Source organism: Megascapheus bottae, chromosome 14 (genome assembly GCF_031878675.1).
Source record: "Megascapheus bottae isolate mThoBot1 chromosome 14, mThoBot2.hap1, whole genome shotgun sequence".
In the NCBI taxonomy this organism is placed as follows: Eukaryota; Metazoa; Chordata; class Mammalia; order Rodentia; family Geomyidae; genus Megascapheus; species Megascapheus bottae.
Window position 1 is genome coordinate 38,667,130 of NC_143522.1, and position 20,444 is coordinate 38,687,573.

General features: G+C 42.0%; 3 protein-coding genes across 6 annotated transcripts in view; 2 read left to right on the forward strand and 1 right to left on the reverse strand.

Moving 5' to 3' along the window:
- Positions 1 to 1,435, forward strand: part of Prpf39 (pre-mRNA processing factor 39) — a 28,811-nt gene extending 27,376 nt beyond the window's left edge. For both annotated transcript variants that reach the window (XM_090345029.1, XM_090345030.1), the window contains 2 exons: positions 201 to 318; positions 682 to 1,435. In XM_090345029.1, coding sequence (XP_090201155.1) covers positions 201 to 318; positions 682 to 738 — 175 coding nt within the window. In that variant the 3' untranslated portion in view covers positions 739 to 1,435. The remainder of the gene's footprint in view (positions 1 to 200; positions 319 to 681) is intronic.
- A 264-nt stretch (positions 1,436 to 1,699) lies between these two features.
- Positions 1,700 to 15,613, reverse strand: Fkbp3 (FKBP prolyl isomerase 3). Of its 3 annotated transcripts, none has more exons than XM_090345032.1 (7): positions 15,462 to 15,613; positions 8,873 to 8,974; positions 7,886 to 7,993; positions 6,434 to 6,569; positions 5,507 to 5,574; positions 3,665 to 3,762; positions 1,700 to 2,013 (listed from the first exon to the last, which is right to left on the reverse strand). In XM_090345032.1, the coding sequence occupies exons 1-7, from the start codon at positions 15,495 to 15,497 to the stop codon at positions 1,959 to 1,961; spliced, it is 603 nt and encodes a 200-aa protein (XP_090201158.1). In that variant the 5' UTR covers positions 15,498 to 15,613; the 3' UTR covers positions 1,700 to 1,958. The 3 variants fall into 3 exon arrangements, with proteins under 3 accessions (XP_090201158.1, XP_090201157.1, XP_090201159.1); XM_090345031.1 differs by lacking the exon at positions 15,462 to 15,613 and adding an exon at positions 12,232 to 12,394; XM_090345033.1 differs by lacking the exons at positions 7,886 to 7,993; positions 15,462 to 15,613 and adding an exon at positions 12,232 to 12,395.
- Positions 14,998 to 20,444, forward strand: part of Fancm (FA complementation group M) — a 49,153-nt gene continuing 43,706 nt past the window's right edge. The window contains exons 1-3 of the mRNA XM_090345035.1: positions 14,998 to 15,631; positions 16,774 to 16,946; positions 19,319 to 19,396. Coding sequence (XP_090201161.1) covers positions 15,106 to 15,631; positions 16,774 to 16,946; positions 19,319 to 19,396 — 777 coding nt within the window. The 5' untranslated portion in view covers positions 14,998 to 15,105. The remainder of the gene's footprint in view (positions 15,632 to 16,773; positions 16,947 to 19,318; positions 19,397 to 20,444) is intronic.

Below are 20,444 nucleotides of genomic sequence, written 5' to 3' on the forward strand. Positions count from 1 at the left end.
AAAAAAAAAGAAAGAAAAACGAAAAGGAAATTCATTACTTTAAAAAAAAAAGTAATAGCGAACTCAACTCAATCTGTTATCCAGAATTTGTCCAGCTATATATATTTGTCAGTCTTTAGACAAGCACCAAAGAAACTTGAGCTACACATACATGAGAATTTTCATGTGTTTTGAAGGTTTGTTTTTGACCTTTTATATAGATCAGAAGAGCCAGAAGAAAAGAAAGCACATATGGAAGATACAACTTCATCTACACAGATGATTGACGGTGATTTAACGGCAAATCAAGCTGCATATAATTATAGTGCCTGGTATCAAGTGAGTCCACCTATTTTTCTTGCTAATATTTAGCCTCACACTGGCTTGGCTTTCTTGCTTACAACTGGTGTACCATATGAGCCATGCTTTCAGTCTAGCATTTTGTTGGTTAACTGGAAACTGAGTCCCTTGGATATTTCTGCCAGATAGCTTTTAACTATGATCCTCTACTTCTCAGCCTCCCTAGTAACTAGGATTACAGACATGAGTTACTAATACCCATATTTACATCTTTGCCATTGTTCTGTATTGTATAGTCATCGCTTTTTGTTTCTCTTAGGATTTCAGCAATGAACACACCTATTGTTTTTATAGTTGTTTTATAATATATGGAATCCTAACAGGTTTGCTTTTTCTTTTCAGTACAATTATCAGAATCCTTGGAATTATGGACAGTATTATCCTCCCCCTCCAACCTGATGGGAAACTGTGTAATCAGATGGGAGTGTATGGAAAGTATGAATCTTTTTAAAATGAGGGATGTAAACATAGCATAAGCTTGTTTTATTTGATAATTTGTCTTCCTTGTTTTTGTGTAACTTGATTTGTTTAGTAATAAGGGAAATGTCAATTAGTAGCTTACCAGATACTATTTCCTACTGTTTATAAATTTTACTTTGTATTGGAGAACTATTTTTTTTATTTTATCTTATTTTATTTTTTTGCATTAAGTGGTCTAGAATTCTTTTACAATGTACTTGCAAAAGTTTTATAGCCTTAAGTATAGAGGAAAAAACTGACTGCCAATCATGTCAGTGTAGTGCAGATTTTGAAAACACATAAGGGCTGGTTATTAGGCATTTTCTCTTCTGTATAAACAGGGAAAAAGAAAATGATTTTTTTTTTAAAACTCTGTTGATGTTATCAGAATGTTTCCGTTGCACTTGTAAATTTGGATCTAACTTCAGAAAACAAAGAATAAAAAGACCAGGCCTTGGGATAGATTATAAATGAGAAAATCTCACGTTTGCATCCCGTTTCAAATGAAAATCGTATCAAAAGTATGTTGTTTCCAGAGACTTTGTACTTAGAATATCCATGTAAAACTTGTGAACAAACTTTTATTTTGATCAAACTGATCATCTTCATTTTTTTAATAAAATTGAACACTCATCCAGCAATGGATTATGAATTTATTTTGGGAGGACACCTAATACATATTCAAACTTACTTTTCTTCAATTTATCCAGAAATTAGAGCCTACTTCCTGCCAAGATTGCTTAGCTTTCAAAATCAAAGTTTTACACTTTTGGCTTCCAAACAACAAAGGGATATTTAGAAATTCAGAGTACCCTTAGCAAAAATCCCCAATTGCAAATTATCCTGACATAATGAGTATAACTAATCAGAGCATTAATAAACACCAAAGCAATCAATAAAATAAGACAGTTGGTAACTTTTTATTGAGCCTTTTAGATTACAATGTGAAGTAAAAGGAAAAAGTCCTCCTCAACCAGTATTTTACACAGCTATACCAAAATAGTTTAGATACATGGGATTGCATTTCTCAAAAACTGGTATCAAGTATAAACACGTCTTAATTCCTTGGGTTTTCCAGTTGACTATTCCAACCTATCCAACCTAAATTTAAGGCCAAGTCCCATCGATGCTTGATTTCTTCAGATCTGAAGCACTATTTTTTAATCGATGTCCACTAATTCCACTTCAAAAATGAGTTTAGCATTTGGTGGAATTCTGTTGAAAGTCAAGGTAAATCACAAAAAGTGTTTCATCCCAACCCACAATAATGTTAGTATAAAATTAGAATTGTGTTCTGGTTATCAGTATCTGACCTTTTGCTGAGTGTGGTGATGTATCCATAATATTTGTGAGGCCAAGGCAGGAACAGTGGTACAGTCAGGAAGTGACTAAACTATGTAGTGATGCAAAGCTGTCTCAAACAGAAGGAAATAAAAGCTTAGAGCCTGATTTAGAAAGTAATGCATTACTAGCCAGAAGTACCTTCAATGATAGAAATCATAACCTATCAATACAGGATCCTCCTTACCTTGCTAATGCTATTAAGTACTTAGTGACTCAACTTGCTATATTAAAATTTGCATGATAGAAATGATTCCAAAGTTCAGAAAAGGATCTGATTTATGTGTACCAGATAAGTTGGTCTTACGGTGCTTCACTTAAGTATAGGCTGTTTTCAGTTGGCTGAGTATTACATTTTCAAGTAAGTTTAGCAAAAGTGAATTGGGGGGGGGGCAGTCATAGGGCTTGAAACTAAGGGTCTGGGCACTGTCCCTCAGCTTCTTTGCTCAAGGATAGCACTTGAGTCATAGTACCACAATTCTGAGGAATTGAACCCAGAGTTTCATGCATGCAAGGCAATCAGTCTGTCATAAGCCATACTCGGTAAGCCCACTAAGAGCCAACAAGACAAAAATGAAATCAACAGCTATAAACTATCTTCCCAATTTCTCATTTAATAACCTTAAAATTAGTCCATAGTATAAAATTGTGCATTGGCACCCTGTCATGTTCCAAGAGTTATATTGTGCCTTGTAACCATTCAAAATAATCGCTTCAAATATCTAACAATGAATTGCCTTTCAAAACAACTTTTCCTCTTAAGATCTTAAAAAATTAAGAATGAGAAAATTAAACAGTTCATACCAACAGAAGTATTATCTGCTGGATGCTGCAGAATTTTTGTGGTTCCACCTTTGTAAGGAAGCTGAGATAGGAAGAATTCTTAAGGCTAGCCAGGGCAATGTGAGACTCCATCTCAAAGAAAATAAACACAATACCTATATGTTGGATGTGTTGACGGAAAAGTATGTGCAACAGTATTCTGGACAGGATTCCCATCTAAAGGCTAGCCTAGATAAAAATCTTTCGTGTCTCTTCAGAGATTTTTTTTTTTTTTTTTTTTTTTTTTGCCAGTCCTGGGCTTGAGCTCAGGGCCTCAGCACTGTCCTTGGATTTTCTCAAGTCTAGAGCTCTACCACTTGAGCCTCAGCACCACTTCCGGCTTTTTTTTCTACGTATGTGGTACCGAGGAATCGAACCTGGGTCTTCGTGCATGCTAGGCAAGCACTCTACCACTAGGCCAAACAACTCCCGGCCAGTTTGCGAGATCTTTTCTTTTCTTTTTTTTTTTTTTTGCCAGTCCTGGGCTTGAGCTCAGGATCTGAGCACTGTCCTTGGACTTTCTCAAGGCTAGAGCTCTACCACTTGAGCCACAGCACCACTTCCAGCTTTTTTTCTATGAATGTGATACTGAGGAATTGAACCCGGGTCTTCATGCATGCTAGGCAAGCACTCTACCACTAGGCCAAACTCCCAGCCCAGGACTTTATGTTTTTTAGTTATGAAGGGAAAAAGGAAAGGATACTTGGCATCGGGCTGTCCTTTCTTTCCATACGCCCATTCTGGTTCAATCTCCAGTCGAGCCTTTTCTCCTTTACTCATAGTCAAAAGGGCTTCATCCCACTGAAGAGCAAAGTACATAAATAATGTTAATAATACACATGCAGTACCAGAACAACAAACATCCATAAAAGCATTGTTACTGGATTTCATTATGTCTTAAGGCAATGTACGTGATGAATTCCTAAATGTCTTCAATTTTCTCAGGGGAAAAAAATAAAAATGTTTCTTCAATGTAATGGTCACACTCTCCAAATGACACAATATGAGGATTAGTGTAATGTGTCTCACAGTCGGCACCATTATGAGCATTTTACTCCGCTTCCCCCCCCCATAGGAGTGAACTGCACAACTTGTACACTTACAAACTGTCCTATTACCCTGTTATTTACTTACTTCTTTATTTTGCCAGTCATGGGGCTTGAAATCAGGGCCTGGGCACTGTCCTTGGCCACTTTCTGCTCAAGGCTAGCACTCGACTACTCGAGCCACAACTCCACTTGAGAATTTTTCTGTGGTACCGAGAAATTGAACCCAGGGCTTCATGCAAGCAACATGAGCACGGTACTACTAGACTACACTCCCAAGCAGTTTGAAAGGAATGATTTTGGGTTTCCTTTCCACTTTTTTCATATTCAGATCTTAAAGCCAGTTGCCCCACGTGTCAAATGGCACTGAAGACAACATAATTATACAGTGTTGAAATACAGCCATCATAAACTTAGGACTGGCAAAGAGTGATCCTTTTGTATTCCATAAACTGGTGCTATGGCTCATGCCTGTAATCCTAGTTGCTCAAATGGCTGAGCTCTGAGAATTGTGGTTGGAAGCCAGGTGAGGCAGGAAAGTCTGAGACACATCTCCAATTATATTTAAAAACAAACAACTTTAGTGCTATGGCTTAAATAGTGGAGCAGTAGCCTTAAGCACAGAAGTTCAGGGACAGTACCTAGGCTCTAGGTAAAGTATGTCTGTTTCAAAATAGTTTTACAGAAACAAACTGAGTAGTTCATTGAGGCAGCTATTTTGCCTTTTTCCACATTGTCCACATTCCATTTCTAGGTTATATACAAATACTTTTATTGGGTGAGGGGTGGGTGGAGGAAGACGGTCTTGGGCTTTAACTCAAGGCTCAGGTTCTGTCCAAGGTTAGTGCTCTATCACTTTGAGCCACAGCGCCACTTCCAGATTCTGAGTAGTTAATTGAGTCTTGCACACTTTTCTGCTCCAGCCGTCTTTGAACTGCAATCCCTCAGATCTCCTGATTAGGTAGGCTTACAGGTGTGAGCTACCAATGCCCTGCTCTGGGCCTGAGCACTGTCCTTGGGATTTCTCAAGGCTAGAGCTCTACCACTTGATCCTCAGCACCATTTTCGGCTTTTTTTATACGTATGTGATACTGAGGAATCGAACCCGGGTCTGCGTGCATGCTAGGCAAGCACTCAACTACTAGGCCAAACTCCTGGCCCTACTTCCAGTTTTCTAGTAGGTAACTGGAAGTAAGATCTTAGCCTCCTAAGATGCTGAGATTACAGGTGTTAGCCACCAGCACAGGGCTTTCTTTACAAAATGTTTAAAGACCAATTTAGAGAGCCAAATATTCTGGCAAAGAGGATTACAAAAGATTCCTAGTGCCTTTTATGTTTTAAGGTATGTTCACTTAATCTTACAATAACCTCAAAGTGTAGACTACTAAAAAGGAAACATCCAGGGAACTGAAGGACCCAGTATGTCTGCAACAATTACCTAAATCCTCATTTATGGCAACACAGCACATGAAGCATATGATTGACTGTTCTTTACTTACCCCTCTGATAACTTTACCTACTCCAACCTTAAAACTTAACGGCTTGGCACTTTTCTTCTTCTTTGAACCTGTAAAATAGGTTAAAATAGTATTGATATACTCATTTTTCATTTTTTTTAAGATCTGAGACTGGAACCTGAGCCTCAGTACCTGCCACTTTTGCTCATTGGCTAGTGCTCTACCAATGGTAGATGATTAATGCTATTATATTAATATGACTATATTAATATAACTATATTAATATGGCCATAACAGTATTTTCAAAAAACTTTTGGACACTGATACGACTTTTCCACTACTAAAACTCAGCTTGGTCCTCAACGTGGCATTGTTGAAACGTATTCGAGATTAAGGAGATGATTAGTAATTGTTAAGAATTAATGCTATTTTCTCAGCAAGTACCTTGCTCTTGTGGGACTGGTTACATCCACAAGACTGTTTATAAACCAAGGTTAGCATAGCTTCATCATCCTTTCTTATACAAGTGTTTCTTTTTCACACATTCCCAATAACTAACACATGGTACTCACCAGAAGGCAGCAGAGCCGATGCTGCTTGCACTAAGTTCTATAAGTGTCTTACATAGCCTAAACTTGCTTTAAACTACTTATGGTCCTTCTGTTAGGCTTTAGGCTTACTGTTAAGCTTTTCAGGTGAGAGCCACCAAGCCTGCCTTAAACTGCTTAGTCTATTAAAGTAACAGAAAACAGATTAAAATACACATTAAGTTAAGCTTCCTCCTTGTTTGTTTTTCAATCACTAACAGTTACTAGCCAATAATCAGTGAAGACTACTCCCAAGTAAATCATAGGTAGATAATCAGAAAGGAAATATGTAAGTGAAGGAAAAGCTTCTGCATCAGCTTATCTGTCTGCTACATAAATACTTTGCAATGCTTAAAGGCAAAAAGACATTATGTAAACTTACTTGTTTGAATATTAGTGTCAAAAACAGTTCCATCCTGTAGTGTTCCTGTGTACCAGCAGTGAACAACATCTCCCTTTTTCGGAAAGTTTGTTTTATCTCCCTTTTTTAGAATAGATTTTGTATATTTTGGTGGACCCTAAAAACAAAACAAAATCTCAACATATTTATATATTTTATATATATGTATTTTTTTGTTGTTGTTTGTTTGGTTTTTTTTTTTTGGTGGGTCATGGGCTTGTAGTGGGCCTGGACGCTGTCCCTGAGCTCTTCAGCTCAAGCCTACCACCCTACCCTTGAGCCAAGCCCCACTTTCCGTTTTCTAGATGTTAATTGGAGATGAGTCTCAGGTCCTTTTGTGCCCGGGCTGGCTTTGATCTCAGCCTCCTGAGTAGCTAGGATTACAGACACGAGCCACCGTGCCTGGCTCAACATATTTATATTAATATCATTTTAGAATGATGACTGATAAAAGTCCGATTGTGAGTTTGATAAAATATTTTTACCTCTAGACACTGGAACCAAGGTTCAAGTGGTAGAGCAATAGCCTTCCGCCAAAAAAAAAAATAAAATTAGGAGACAGCCCCAAGGCCTTATGTACAAGCTCTAGTATAGGCACAAAAACAAAACAACCACCATCAAAAACTTGGGTTGGTTAAGATGAGAGATCATTACACTAGGCTTGGGCTATTTCCACTGTCAGGAATGCCTAATAAAAGCTAAAAGTAACTTGGTTATAAAGTAGTTTTAAAAATAACTCTGAGGGCTGGGAGTTTGGCCTAGTGGTTAAAGTGCTTGCCTAGCATGCATGAAGACCCGGGTTCGATTCCTCGGTACCACATACATAGAAAAAAGTCGGAAGTGGTGTTGAGGCTCAAGTGGTAGAGCTCTAGCCTTGAGAAAGTCCAAGGACAGTGCTCAGGCCCTGAGCTCAACCCCAGGACTGGCAAAAAAAAAAATAAATAACTCTGAAAAATCAAAATGTCTTGCATACATGGAGACAGTACTAAATACAAAGTGGGAAAGTGATTTTATAGAATAGGTAGGTATTAACTGTAAAGAATGACTAAGGGAAATGGTGTGTTTCAAATCAGTCTTGCTCATTGCCCATATTCAACCATCTCTCAGTTTAAAAAAACAGCTCTGTAGGCTAGTAGCTGATGTGGCTCACTCCTCTAATCCTACTTACTTAGGAGGCTGAGATGGGAGGTTTGAGGTTCCAAGCCAGCACTGGCAGGAAAATAAACGGAGACTCTTACCTCTAATTAAATATCACCAAAAAAAAAAAAAAAAAAATCGAACACTAGCCTTGAGCAACAGAAGCTTAGGGACTGCACCCAGACTTTCATTTTAAGCTCGGGGACTGGAAGAAGGACATCGAAAACAAATACTATTTCTAGAGCTTACACAGCAATACAAAAATATATATGTGTGTGTGTGTGTGTATTTACAAACCTCATCCAGAGTCTCTTCAGACTTGGTTTCTTTGGGTTTATCTTCATTAAGCTTCACATTTTTCACTTGCTCAGACACTTTATTTATACTTTCAGTACCTTTGAAACGCTGTAAAAAGTGTTACCAATAATGAGGAAATGCTAAAAACTAGAAAATTTAAAAGAATGAACATTTGCCCAATTAAACATAAATCTTTAACAAAAATCACCCCAAATAAGTGTATTAATGAGTATTTAAAAATCAATTGTCTTTCAGACTATCTACAAACATAAATTTAGAAATGAGAAGTATAATGTTTAAAAAAGCCAGACTTGGAAATATGTTATTTCCTAAATTACTTATTAAAAAATTTCAGTAGATGATCATTTCATTCTAATCAAATACTAGAGATTTTTTTTATAAAGCTGGGCTTTTTTTTTTGGTTTGGTCAGTCATGGGGCTTGAACTCTGGGCCTGGACCTTGTCCCTGAGTTCTTCAGCTAAAGGCTCTACCACTTGAGCCACGGCACCACTTCCAGTTTTCTGGTGCTTAATTGGAGGTAAGAATCTCATGAACTTTCATGCCCAGGCTGGCTTTGAACCATGATCCTCAGATCTCACCCTCAGTAGCATAAGCTACTGAGTGCCTGGCTTTGGTCATTTTTTTAAACACCAAATATTTTCTCTAACACTTACAAGTTCACCTTGCTGGATTTGATCACAATGAAGAAAAATTGCAGATGAAAAAAATCAACTTTTTTCTGTGATTGTATTTAAATCTTCATTTTAGAAATAATATTGAGAAAATGTTCAGTTAGGAAGCTAGGAGCGTAGCCTCGTGGTAGAGTGTTTGCCTAGCATGTACAAAGACACAGGGTCAATTCCTTGGTACCACATACTTGGAGAAAGCCAGAAGTGGAGCTCAAGTTGCAGAGCACTAGCCTTGAGCAGACTGAATTCAAGCCCCAGTTCTGGCTAATAGAATGCAATAATACTCATAATACTCACCTTACTTTCAAAAAGATGGTTATAGGCTGTAACCAAATGGTCCTTATTAGCTGTCTTGGCTACATTTTTGATGTTTCCTAATAATTTATGCTCTGCCAGAAACTATAAAGAAAAAAATTGGTTAGTTGAAAGCAGATTAAATCTCTCAAGCAAGAAGGATCTACTGAGCCTGGAATAATGGTGCATGCCTGTAACCCTAGTTACTGGAGAGTCTGAGGCAGGAGAATCCTTTAAGCCCAGATGATCAAGACTAGTCTGGACAACACAGCAGAAATATATCTCCAAAATGAAAAAAAAAAAATTAAATAACCTTTTTATGTTAGTTGTTTCTTTAGCATATGCTAACTGCACAGATTTCACTGAGACATTTATACAATTTGCATATAATGTGCTTTGATCAAATTCAACCCACTTATTTTCCCTTTTATGCCTTCTTTCTACCCTCTCCATTTTAAGTTTCTGTTGTTTCATTGTGCCATTTTTAGATAGACAGTCACCCATGTATAAAGTACTTCTATAACAGTCACCCCTTAGCTGTTGTTTTCAATAGGACTAAGGAAGAAATGAAATAAACATTAGGATATTGCATCTTTTCATTTTATGTATTTTTATCTCCTGCTTCATTTAAAAGGCAGATTTAAAGTATCATTTATTAGAACTCTTAAGGTCATGTTTGGGAGACAACAGTTCATCCTCATCTTTTTCCCATCAAAGAATGCACACAAAAGACCAGCTATGAAATAAGCACATGAGAAGCCGCTTGCTCGTGCTGAAGCTTACTTGGCTTTCCACTTGGAAGCCACCAGCCCTGGTGAGCATAGCTATCCTGACCTATCCACAACCTGAAGCAGCCTGCTAAGAATTAGCATGGGCTAATTCCTCCTTGTCTCACCCTGCATAAGGGACCATGGTTTTTCTAAAGGCTCAGTTTTGGTATCTATTATGAAAAATTAACATCTATGTCAAAGTGTTGGTATAAAAATGCAATACTTTATTCATTTAGCATCCAGCCTCTTACAATAATGTAAGTGGAGAGATGAACTCCAAAATAGTCCTACTAAAATATCAAAGCCCCAAGAATGCAAGTTTGAGGGTGGGCCTAAGCCAGGAAGCAAGATACTGATTTTTTAAAAAATCATGTGTATATCCCACCACAAAATAAAATACCATTCTGATAACTAAATTTCCCTCTTGTTTTAGTCTGCCTCCTTTCCTGCCTGTGTTTCTTGCTGGATTCATTTGGAAAACTGTCCTTTGGCATCCATCACCAGTTTTTTCTTTCTCTTCCTTTTTTTTTTTTTTTTTTTTTTGTGTGTGTGAAGGGGGGAAAGGGGGGTGTTGACTATGGGACTTGAACCAGGGGCCTGGGTGCTGTCCCTGAGCTCTTTTGTTCATGGCTAGAGCCCTACCACTTTGAGCCACAATGCTACTTCATCACTTCGCATTTCTTCCTGGTTAATGGAGACAAGAGTCTCATTTTGGATGGGCTGACTTCACATCCTGATTCCCTGGTGTCATTCTCCTAAATAGCTAGGATTACAAACATGCAGCCTTGCTCTAGTAGTTCTTTTCTTTCTTTTTTTCTAACATTATTGGTATTACATTCTTTTCCCCTTTGCTTCTCTCCCTGAAATACTCTGATGAAGGCTGACTCAAGAAAAGTTCAAGCTCATTACACACAGTAGCTGCTTTTCATGTGCTTTAGTATTCATAAAATTTTTCCAGGAGAATATGTATCAATGAAATAACTGTCAAAATGCATTTAAAAATAACTCAATGGTGCCTCCCTGCCTAGCTAGGTACTCAGGAGGCTGAGATGAGGACAGGGTTCGTTCAAATCCAGCCTGGGTAGGAAAGTCCATGAAACTCTTACCCGTAACTAACCAGCAAAAAAGACAGAAGCAGAGCCGTGGTTCAAATGATAGAATGACAGCCTTGAGTACAAAAGCTCAGAAACATCACCCAGGCACTGACTTCAAATCCAGGAGACTGGGAGGGTTGGACGGACACAGACACACACACGGACACACAGACATGCGCGCACACACACACGATAATCATTATAAAAACAGTGCAAGGAAGTAGCGCTGTAGCTCAAGTGGTAAAGCAGAAGCCTTGAGCTGAAGAGCTCAAGGACAGCGCCCAGGCCCAGAGTTCAAGCCCCAAGACTGACAGAAAAAAAAATGCAATTCTCTTGACATGTTCTACACTAGCCAGCTGAATATTAGCTTCTACATTGAAATTTTTTCTCAGAACTTAATGAAGTATTGAGGCATTAAAAATTAGTTATTTGTCTATTCCATGGAAACATACTGGTTTAAGAGGAAACAGTTCGAATAAAATATCAGAGTCCTAACGGTGTTTTTCACCCTCATCCTCACAGGAAGTATTCTTTATATATTGTATGTACACAAATATATGATTATGACTGGATACTAACACCGAGTATTATGCAAAGGAAATGAAACAGAAATTGGGAGTTGTGTACATTACTGACGTATTATGATAAACACTCGATGCTTGGATATTTGACTTCTGCAATTTCCATCTATACACGATAAATGTGTACACAATAAACTGTGGTTTAATGAAAAGTTATGACCTTAAATTTCTGAAGGGCAAAACAAAGGCATAAATAAAAAGGTCTGGCACAAAGTAAGTTGTGACTACAGCCGTTCGTTAAGATGGAGTCGGCTGAAAAAGTGCTGGGCCTACAGGAGAACCAATGCCAAAGAACTCCTTTATCGGGTGGTTTATAACAACGGGAGACCAAGGTGCAAGGCATATTCAACTCCCCTACAAATCACTTAAAAAATAAACATAAAGGTGCAAAGGCCACACCAAGAGTTGGTGCAGAGGAATACGCTGAAGCACGTGTACAGGGCCTTTGATTCGCCACCCCAGGGAATCCATGCTCAGTATTCCGCCCGCGGGCGAGAAAAGCCGGCGGCGATGTTCCCTGCCGGCGAGCTCCCCGGTGTCCACAGGCCCGCAGTGGCCGCACTGTCCTCTGCGGGGTCACGTGCACACCCCCGGCGTCGGCCCAGCCTTCGCCCACCGCCCCGTGTGCCCGGGCGGCGTTTTTCGCGGGCTCCACCGCCCCCCACCCCCCCATCCCCAGCGAAGCATCCTCAGGTGGGTCTGAGTGCTTCGATCGCAGCCCGCAGGCCGCGGGGAGGCCGTGCGGCCCGAGGACGGGGAGCGCGGCCGGAGGCTCGGCCTGGCCCCGGAGGCCCGCGAGCACGGGTGGGGGAGAGGACCGGGGGAAATGGGGCGTCCGGACATCCCGGGTGTGGGGGTGGAGAAAGGGGAGAGGTGTCCCGCAGCCGCCCGCCCCGCCACCCCGCCGTCTCCGGTACCGAGTCTGAACCGTTATCCTGCAGAAACTTGATAATGTCCTTCTTGGGCAGCTGCTCGCTGCGTAGCTGCTCCACGGTCCACGCCCGCTGTGGCACGGCGGCCGCCATCTTCCCCCGCAGGCGCTCAGCGTTCCAAAGCCGGCCCGCCTCCGTTCGCAGTCGCCCCGCCCTCGGGGCGTGGCCTGGGACCTCCTTCCGGCGCGCGAGGGGCGGGGTCTCCCTGCTTCCGGAGCGGGATTGGACCCTTTGCTTGAGTGACGTCAAGACTGGGCTATGAGGACTTCTCTCACTGAGACGAGCGGCCGACCTTGAGGAGGCGGGGATGTGAGTGGGGCCTTCGGTGAGGCGACCTCTGACGTCATCACGACTCGCTACCCCGCTCTGGGCTCCGTCCCGACCCCTTGGTTTGAATGCGATCGAATACCGTGTCTGAAACGGTGAGAGCAGAACACTGAGACCTGTTGAAATTGTTTTGAGAAACAGGAAAGGCATTTGTGAGCGAGCTGTGTAAAGACACGGCACCCGTCCTGCTCATGTGAGGTGACAACAGCAATATTCACACTTACCGATTGGTTCAGGCCTCCATCACTGCCCACGTGCCACTGCATTCCTCCACAGTTCCCCCAGAAAGCCCGAGTGATGGCGACGGTGTGGGCCCAGGGCCTTCTGGACCTAGCCGAGCTTGCAGCTAGCCTGCCTTGCAGCAACAATCAGCGGCCGCGGACCCTTCCTCCCTCCCCGTAGTTTAGCAAGCCCTACTAAGCACCGCCAAGCCCCGATTAGGGTACTTGATAACTGGTTCCCACCCCTTTACCTTGGGATTGCACTCCCCTGGGTAGCCATAACCATCTGGGCTACAGCATCCCCCCCCCCCCGCAGGGTGATCTTCAGATCTGAGCAACTGCAGATCACTTTATCTACATATCCATAAATCCACCCCAATGAAGCCTCTAGTCCTCATCCTAGGTCTCCACGTCCTCCCCGACCCCTAAACCCCACCGTTATATAGGTCATCCCAAACAATAGCTGGTGCTTCCCCTCACATGTGCATGTATGAGAAGGGCCTGCTGGTCCCTCTTCTCCTCACATTAAACTTCTTTCTTTGTTCCCTGCACCTGGGCGTCAGTGTGCTGTTGGCAAATCTGCATGTTATCTAACACTAAGAAATTTGTCTAAAGGCAAGTTTAGAAACTTAAACTGTGTAAAGCAGCTGTACTTAGTATTACAATGCTTACACACTTTTCTTCAATTAATAAATCTTTTTTTAAAGTGGACAGTAAAGCCGGGAATCGTATCCAAATCTGAGGTAGAAAGCTAAAGCCAACAATGCATTTTTTGGCATAAAATAATTTCATACTGATATTTACTATATAAAATTACCACGAAACTACTTCAGAGGGAAGAGGACTGCATGTCAGGCAGATATGAGGCACTGTTTCAAGCAAGCAATGAAAAGAAGGCAACAACAACAACAACCCCTTCCCCGCACACAAAGATGTACTGATTGAGCTTTAAGACGCTTTTTATTTGCTTGTTTAAATTTTCTAATGAACCAGATCACATTCACTTCCATTTAAACAATAGATGTATTTTTGCTTGATATATAATTTTTATTGTTATAAAGGTGTAGAGGGGTTACCATGTCCTGAGTCAGGTAATGAGTACAAAAAAAAGTCCATGGACAGCACCTAGGCCCTGAGTTGAAGCCCAATATCAGCGCGCGCGCGCACACACACACAGACACACACAGACACACAGACACACACATACACACACATACACACACATACACACATACACACACAGACACACACACAGACACACATACACACACAGACACACACACACACAGACACACACATACACACACAGACACACACATACACACAGACACACACAGACACACACATACACACAGACACACACACATACACACACATACACACACAGACACACACAGACACACACAGACACGCACACAGACACACACATGCGCGCGCTAAATATATTACCAGTCCAAATTGATATTTTTTCCTTGAGAAAAGTATATGAATTCATTCCACATGTATTTGCTGTTTACCTCATCCACAGGTTTAAGGTTTAAGTGCCCAATGACGCTGTTCCCAACTGCCCCCAGAATCTCACATCTGTCTGTCTGTCTGTCTGTCTGTCTATCTATCTATCTATCTTTTTTTTTCCAGTCCTGGGCTTGAGCTCAGGGCCTGAGCACTGTCCTTGGACTTTCTCAAGGCTAGAGCTCTACCACTTGAGCCTCACCACCATTTCCGGCTTTTTTCCCGTATATATGTGGTACCGAGGAATCGAACCTCGGTCTTCATTCATGCTAGGCAAGCACTCTACCACAAGGCCAAACTCCTAGCCCAGTTTCTCTCTCTCTATTCTATTCTATTATTCTATTCTATTCTATTCTATTCTATTCTATTCTATTCTATTCTATTCTATTCTATTCTATTCTATTCTATTCTATTCTATTCTATTCTATGTCATTGTAAGAGATGAACACTAGCTGAGTGGTACAGACGCCAATGGCTCGAGAGCGGAACTAAAATCTAGAGTCCCATATGTTTCTTCAGGCCTAATGGACCTGCGAAAGGGGACGGGATTTAAGGGAACGCCTCTCACGGCGCGCATGCGTCCGCAGGAGCTTGCGCAAAGACTTTCGGGAAGCCACTCAGTAGCCAATAGGGACGCGCAGCTGCGTGGAGGCATTTTCGGACGCGCTGTGGAGCGGGCGCTTCCCGGCCTCAGGGCTCCCGGTGGGGTTCGAATGAAGCCTGCGGAGGTCGCGGCTGCGGCCGTCTCGCTGCCCTGGCTGCGGGGGGCTGAGCGAGCCTTCTGGTCGTCCCCGGCCCGATGAGCGGAAGGCAGAGGACGCTTTTCCAGACGTGGGGCTCCGGCCTTTCCCGGCCCTCCCGAGCCTCGGGCTGCAGCGTCGGCGGGGAGCGGCCCCCGGCCCCCGGCGGCTCCCAGGCGTTCTCGCCCGCGGCGTCCGCCGAGGCCCAGCCCGCCGAGGCCCAGCCCGAGTCCGATGACGACGTGTTGCTGGTGGCGGCGTTCGAGGCCGAGCAGCGGCTGGGTCTGAAGGATGGCGGCTTCTGCTCCTCCTCGGGCGCCCTGTGGATCTATCCTACCAATTGTCCGGTGCGGGACTACCAGCTGCACATCGCCCAGGCCGCCCTGTTCTGCAACACGCTCGTCTGCCTGCCTACCGGGCTGGGGAAGACCTTCATTGCCGCCGTCGTCATGTACAATTTCTACCGCTGGTTCCCTTCGGGCAAGGTGGTTTTCATGGCGCCCACGAAGCCCCTGGTGGCGCAGCAGATCGAGGCTTGCTTCCAGGTGATGGGCATTCCGCAATCCCACATGGCCGAACTGACAGGTAGGATGAATGGATTTGAGATGAGGAGTCTCATTCTCGCGGGGACCTGTTTCGGGTGGGAGCGGAGCGCCCGGGACGCCTGAACCCATGTACAGTGCTTCGCACTGCCGTCACGCTCATCTCGCATTCTCTCCCGCGTCACAGCATCTGTTGGGTAGCAAGTCTAAGACTGATTACTTAGTTTTCAGAGGTTTCCTGTCTGTAGCTTTTCAGTGTTTCTCAGCCTTCATGAAGAGTGTCTAATCTATAAATAATTGAACGTATTACGTGTTATTCTTCTCAAGAGAAAGTTCTCAGTGGGCCCGGAGTGTGGTCTCGTGGTACAGCGCTTGCCTAGAAGGCACGAAGCCCTGGGTTCAGCCTGAAGTGTAGCTCAAGTGGTAGAGCGCTAGCCTTAGAAAGCTCAAGGACGGTGCCCAAGCCCTAAGTTCAAACCCTAGGACTGGCAACACCCACACATATGTATATATATATCAGTGATAGATATTTGCTTCTCTTCCATTGTTATTCACTTGTGCAGGAATTATCTAAGTATAATCTACTGTGGTTTTTGGTTAGAGCTAGTGTTGACATTTGGGCACCATCAGAGCTTTAATGTGTAGCATTATAGGCCTGGCCGTTAGTGGCTCATGCCTGTAATCCCGGCAACTCTGAGACTGCAATGGGGAAGAATCTTCCAGGCTAGCCCAGGCAAGAAAAAAAAGTTGACAAGTCTCTCTAAACAGAAAAGGCAGGGTATAGGGTTTTCCACCTGTCATCCAAGCTACAATGGGAATGTCAATAAGAAGATAGTTTCCAGGCTTTCCCAGTGCAAAGTGAGACCCTATCTTCAAAATCAGCAAGCTTCTGCCTTTGCAAGTCCAAGCCTTCAGTTCAAACCCCAGGCCCATTAATTAATCAATAATAAAAAGAATGAATGTATACATTCCTGTGCATTGTCAAATTGATCTTCACTAGGAAAAGTACCAAATAATTCAGAAAGTTGTCCAGGTTATATAACTTTGTAGATAAATAAACATGAAGTTTATTTACTTGGCGATTTGCAGATTCAAATTCACACCTTCAATGGGCATTTTACCACTTGAGCCACACCTCCAGCCTCAATGTGAAATTTACATGTAGACTCTCACTTTCGTTTGCAGGTTCCACTCAAGTTCTCACCAGGAAGGAAATATGGTGCAATAAGAGGGTTCTGTTTCTTACACCTCAGGTCATGGTAAATGACCTTACTAGAGGAGCTTGTCCTGCTGCTGATATCAAGTGTCTAGTTGTTGATGAAGCTCATAAGGCTCTTGGAAACCATGCTTATTGCCAGGTAAGAGTTTTGTTTGGTGGTATTCTGTAGTATTCCATATTATTGAGGTGGATTTGGGGGGTGGTGATCAGTATTAGTGATGGGCATTATTGATGGTAGTGTAGGAAATACTTTGTCTTGCCCACTTTATTCAGTGTTTCTCCCTCCCCTCCCCCACCCTCCCTTCCTCCCTCCCTCCCCCTCTCTCTCTCTCTCTCTCTCTCTCTCTCTCTCTCTCTCTCTCTCTCTCTCTCTCTCTCTCTCCCCCTCTCTCTCTCTCCCTCTCTCTCTCTCTCTCTCTCTCTTCCTCCGGTCCTCCCTTCCTCCCTTCTTCCCCCCCCCCTTTTTTTTTTAATTTAACAGGTTTCAGATGTGTGTTATGGCTGGGGTAATGATGCAAAGTAGTAAATAGGTAGAGTTTAGAAAGTAAGATAATAATTCAAGGACTATAAGTGGATTTATCAGACTATTACATGGTAGTTAGGCCATGTAATTCTTTTTTTTTTTTTTTTGCCAATCCTGGGGCTTGAACTCAGGGCCTAGTTACTGTCTCTGAGCTTATTTTGCTCAAGACTAGTACTCTACCACTTGAACCACAGTGCCACTTCTGGCTTTTTCTGCATATGTGGTACTGAGGGATCAAATCCAGGGATTCATGAATGCTAGACAAACACTCTGCCACTAAGCCTCTTCCCAGGCTCTTGGTATCTTCCCTATAGTTTATCTTTTTAACTAGATCCAAGTAATAGATCTATTTTCCTATTTGTGCATGTTCCCAAATTTAACACATTTCCATGTGAGAAAGATACTTTAAATTTTTATTTTATTTGGAATTACCTTAAATTGATTTGGCTTATATTTAATTCATTTTCAAAAAACTTTTAGGCATTAGATAAACTTTTTTAAACTGAAAGTCTTATGTGCTCTACCACTTGAGCTGCAGCACAACGTCCATCTTTTTCCATGGTAGTTTATTGGAGATAAGAATTTCATGCAGACTTTTCTGCTTGGGCTGGTTTCAAACCATTATCACCAGATCTCAGCCTCCTGTGTACCTAGGATTGCAGGCATGACATTTTAATAACCCAGCTCCCCTAAGAATTTATATCTACTTGAATATTGTACATAAAGGTTCTAACAGATATACTGTATCAGCATGTTGCTTCCTGTGTTACAAAAACATAACACCATTTCCTTTTCTTTGAGAAACTTAAGAATCCCTTTTGAAATGAAGTAATGTATTGGGCTTACTTTGTTGTTGGTGGTAGTAGTGGTGGTGACCATGGGGCTTGAACTCTGGACCTGAACACTGTCCTTGAGTTTTCTTCACTCAAGGCTTAGGGCTCTATCACTTTTGAGACATAACTCTACTTCTGGTTTTTGATGGTTAATTGGAGATAAAAATCTCGCAAACTTTCCTGCCTGAGCTGGCTTTGAACCACAATCTTCAGATATCAGTCCCTTGAGTGGCCAAGATTACAGGCATGAGCCACCAGTGCCCAGCTGGGCTTATTGTTTATGTGTAACAGTTTTGGTAGATATGATACATAAATATAAAATAATTGTATTATTATAAACATTGTTATATCATTTAGAAGAATCAGAACTGCCTCATAAACGGAAACAACACAGAGTTGTAGCAGCCATAAGAAAATGATCTATGATTGCTTAGTGGTAGAATGCTTGCTTAGCATGCATGAAATTCTGGGTTTAGTACCACCTATACAGAAAAAACCAAAAGTGGAGTTGTGGCTCAAGTATTAGAGTGTTAGCTAGCCTTGATCAAAAAGAAGCTCAGGAACAGTGTCCAGGCCCTGAGTTTTCCCAGGATTGGGGAAAAAAGAAAATGATTTATGAAAAGCACCAATCCAATAAATGATCTGTTCCTGTCTTTTTGCTGTATCCATGACTCTTCTTTCCTTTTGTTGCTATGTAAGAACATCAGTTGTAGCACTAAGACCAAGTAGAGTTGGTAATGAAAAATATTTTGTCTTTTTTGTTGTTTATTGTTTTGCTGGTGCCAAAGATTGATCCTCAAGGCTTTGACCATGCTTGGGTGAGATACATCCCACATATTTACATTAGTTTTCAATTGGAATAATTGTACCTCAGCCTCTGTTATGAATAATGTTATATCTTTATGCATAGTCTGTATCGTGTTAAAAATACAATCAACAATATTTCTTGAATTTAAGAATCAGCATGAGTGTCACTGAGCCCAGATCATTTGCTCTTCATATAATATGCTCAGTGTTACTTCTGCTTACTAGATTGCCAATGTGCCAGTCAAGGAATATTAACAGACTAGAGAGAGCACCTTGTTTAATGGAGCCACTGCTATACCTGCATTGGACAGGTGAAGTAATTTTTTTCTTCTTTTTCTTTTCTTTAAGGTTGTAAGGGAACTACTTAAATATACAAGTCACTTTAGAATTTTGGCACTCAGTGCCACACCAGGTAGTGATATAAAGGTAAGTAAAATGTCATTCCATTTATTAACATTTTAGGTCTGGGAATATGGCTTAGTGGTAGAGCTTGCCTAGCATGCATGAAGCTCTGGGTTTGATTCCTCGGTACCACATAAACGGAAAAAGCCAGAAGTGGTGCTATGGCTCCAGTGGTAAGAGCACTAGCCTTGAACAAGAGAAGCTAGAGACAGTGGTCAGGCCCTGAGTTCAAGCCCCAGGACTAACAACAACAACAAAAAAACCAAAACCAGACTATTAAGCATGCTTTCTACGACTTGGGCAAAGTCCCAGCCTCCAAATATAGATTTCTTAGCCCTATTCCAAAATGTCTGTTTGTTTGTCTTTGTAAGATTATATTTGAAAAGTGCCAGAAACATATTTGAGAAACTTAGTACACATGCTCTAATATTCTTTTTATTTTGTTTTATTTATTTTTGTTGGGCCCAGGGCTTGAACTCTGGGCCTGGGCACTGTCCCTGAGCTCTTTAGCTCAAGGCTAGCGCTCTACTGCTAGAGCCACAGTGCCACTTCCGGTTTTCTGGTGGTTAATTGTGATACGAGTCTCACAGGTTTTCGTGCCAGGGCTGACTTTGAACTGTGATGCTTAGATCTCAGCCTCCTGAGTAACTAGGATTGCAGACGTGAGGCATGGGTGCCTGGCTCTAATATCCTTATAAGAGAAATGTTAACTTATTAGAGAAATGGTATATATAAGTAGAAAAAAAGTTTTGAAATTATTTTTCTCCGGGCCCGGAGTTTGGCCTTTTGATAGAATGCTGTGGTGCTGTGGCTCAAGTGGCAGAGCTCTAGCCTTGAGAAAGCCCAAGGACAGTGCTCAGGCCCCGAGTTCAAGCCCCAGGACTGGCAAAAAAAAAAAAAAAAAAAAAAAAAAAAAACAAACAAACCCAAACCATATATATATTCCCCCCCTCCTATTCTTATAGAAAGAGAGAGAGAGAGGGAGAGGGAGAGGGAGAGGGAGAGGGAGAGGGAGAGGGAGGGAGAGGGAGAGGGAGAGGGAGAGAGAGAGGGAGAGAATGTATGTATGTAT